Source organism: Verticillium alfalfae, genomic scaffold (genome assembly GCF_000150825.1).
Source record: "Verticillium alfalfae VaMs.102 supercont1.13 genomic scaffold, whole genome shotgun sequence".
Classification (NCBI taxonomy): Eukaryota; Fungi; Ascomycota; class Sordariomycetes; order Glomerellales; family Plectosphaerellaceae; genus Verticillium; species Verticillium alfalfae.
The window spans coordinates 370,390-372,154 of NW_003315026.1; the positions used below are offsets into that span (position 1 = coordinate 370,390).

The 1,765-nt window shown below is 58.8% G+C and overlaps 2 protein-coding genes across 2 annotated transcripts in view; one reads left to right on the top strand and one right to left on the bottom strand.

The window, feature by feature from the left end:
* Positions 1-506, top strand: part of VDBG_08737 (4-aminobutyrate aminotransferase) — a gene marked incomplete at both ends in the record, with an annotated part of 1,554 nt that extends 1,048 nt beyond the window's left edge. Inside the window, one exon of the mRNA XM_003000895.1 lies at positions 39-506. Coding sequence (XP_003000941.1) covers positions 39-398 — 360 coding nt within the window. The remainder of the gene's footprint in view (positions 1-38) is intronic.
* Positions 507-546: 40 nt separating this feature from the next.
* The window catches only part of VDBG_08738 (predicted protein), a gene marked incomplete at both ends in the record, with an annotated part of 4,114 nt that continues 2,895 nt past the window's right edge, over positions 547-1,765 (bottom strand). Inside the window, 2 exons of the mRNA XM_003000896.1 lie at positions 547-1,134; positions 1,249-1,703. Coding sequence (XP_003000942.1) covers positions 547-1,134; positions 1,249-1,703 — 1,043 coding nt within the window. The remainder of the gene's footprint in view (positions 1,135-1,248; positions 1,704-1,765) is intronic.

The following is a 1,765-nucleotide window of genomic DNA, read 5'->3' on the forward strand; positions in this document are numbered from 1 at the left end:
CCAACCCCGAGCTGCGCCCCAACCTGCCCTACCGCCAGTTCAACACGTGGATGGGCGACCCCGCCCGCGCCCTCCTCTTCCGCGCCATCCTGTCCGAGGTCCGCGCCCACGACCTCGTCGAGCGCACCGCCCAGGTCGGCGCCCACCTCTTTGCCGGCCTCGAGCGTCTCGCCGCCAAGTACCCCGACCAGGTCGCCAACCTGCGCGGCAAGGACCGCGGCACCTTCATCGCCTTCGACAGCCCGCGCCGCGACGAGGTGCTCAAGACGGCCAAGACGCTCGGCGTCAACATTGGCGGCTCGGGCGCGAGCGCCGTGCGGTTGAGGCCCATGCTGGTGTTTGAGGAGAGCCATGCGGATATCCTGCTGGAGACACTGGAGACGATTGTGTCTTCTTGATGTGTCTTTCTGTTTAGGAAAAAAAAATTACAAGTAGTGATTCATCTTCGACAAGCGACGGACTATAAGAAAGCTATTGACTAGTTAATACAATACTGCATGCCAGACCACAATACTCCTTTCTCTCCCCCCCTCCGCTCTCACTTCTTCATGACAGACTTGGTTCGGTCCGCAAGCTTGTGCAGCTCGCTCGATGCCACACGCATCCTGCCCACAAGACCCGATGCCTTTCTTTCGCCTGCGGGGCTGCCCAGTGGCAAGACTGGAGACTCGCTCTGGCACCTTGGCCTTGGACTCTATCTGTCCTCCCGCCTCCATTGCCTGCAGGCCTCCTTCCCGTCTTGGCCGGTTGCTTCTCGTGTTGCGCGCTGGACCGCATGCTCACCATGGACATGGCCCTGTGGGCGAGCGTCTTGACGTGTTCCTTGGCTCGCTTGGTCCGCGTTGGGGCCGCAGGGCCTTCATGTGACGGAGTCTCCGTCTCAGCGACGGTCGTCGACAATTCCTGGCGGGTCTCTTTGGGCCCGGGATTCTTCGTCTCGGTCGGAATCGCCAGCTTCTCCGCTTGAGCCTCTTCGGGCATGGCGGATGTGATCATCTCCGTCTCGGTCAGAGTCGCCAGCTTTTCCGCTTGAGCCGCTTCGAGCCATTCGTCTGTGAGAATCTGCATCTTGGTAAGAGACGTCGGCTTGTCCACTTGAGTCTCTGCAGTCTCGACGGTTGTGGTGCTCTCCGTCTCAACGCGGGCAGGCAAAGGGGTTGAAGGAACCTTCTAAGACTCTTCTCCCTTCTTCGTCTCCTGAGCTTCGGGCTGTGGGGTATTCTGCACAGGTGGCGGTGGAAGAACAACAAATTCGCCCTGAGAGTTCCTCTGCCAAATTGGAGATATGGGGCCGAAGGGCGGTCTTCTGTCCAGAATGTTCACGGACTCGGCGGCGGCAGACAAGGCGGCCAGCTTGATCATCAGCCACTGACTCCGAATCATCGCCTCGGTCTTCTTCATATCTGCGGTGGCAGCTCGGAAGGTAAAAACGTGGCCAGACTCGACTGGCCGGCCCGAAGAATCCCACATAATCGGTTTGGTCTCCTTGGGAGAGGTATCATCCGTGCCAGGCGAATCTTTGCCTGTAGGTTCATGGCCTGTGAGGTCTTTGTTCGTGAAGATGTCGCTCAGTGTAGCCGTCACCAATTCTTTCTCTTCCTCGGAATCGAGTTTCATCTTGTTGTAGCAGAGGCCCTCACTGGAATCGGTGGTATGCTTCGCTAGCTCTTCCACCATACGTCTTGGCATCCAATGTAGCTCGACTGAGTAGCTTGACCACTCAGATGTGTCGCTGCCCTCGGTATTGGGACCTTCCTGCGGAGCC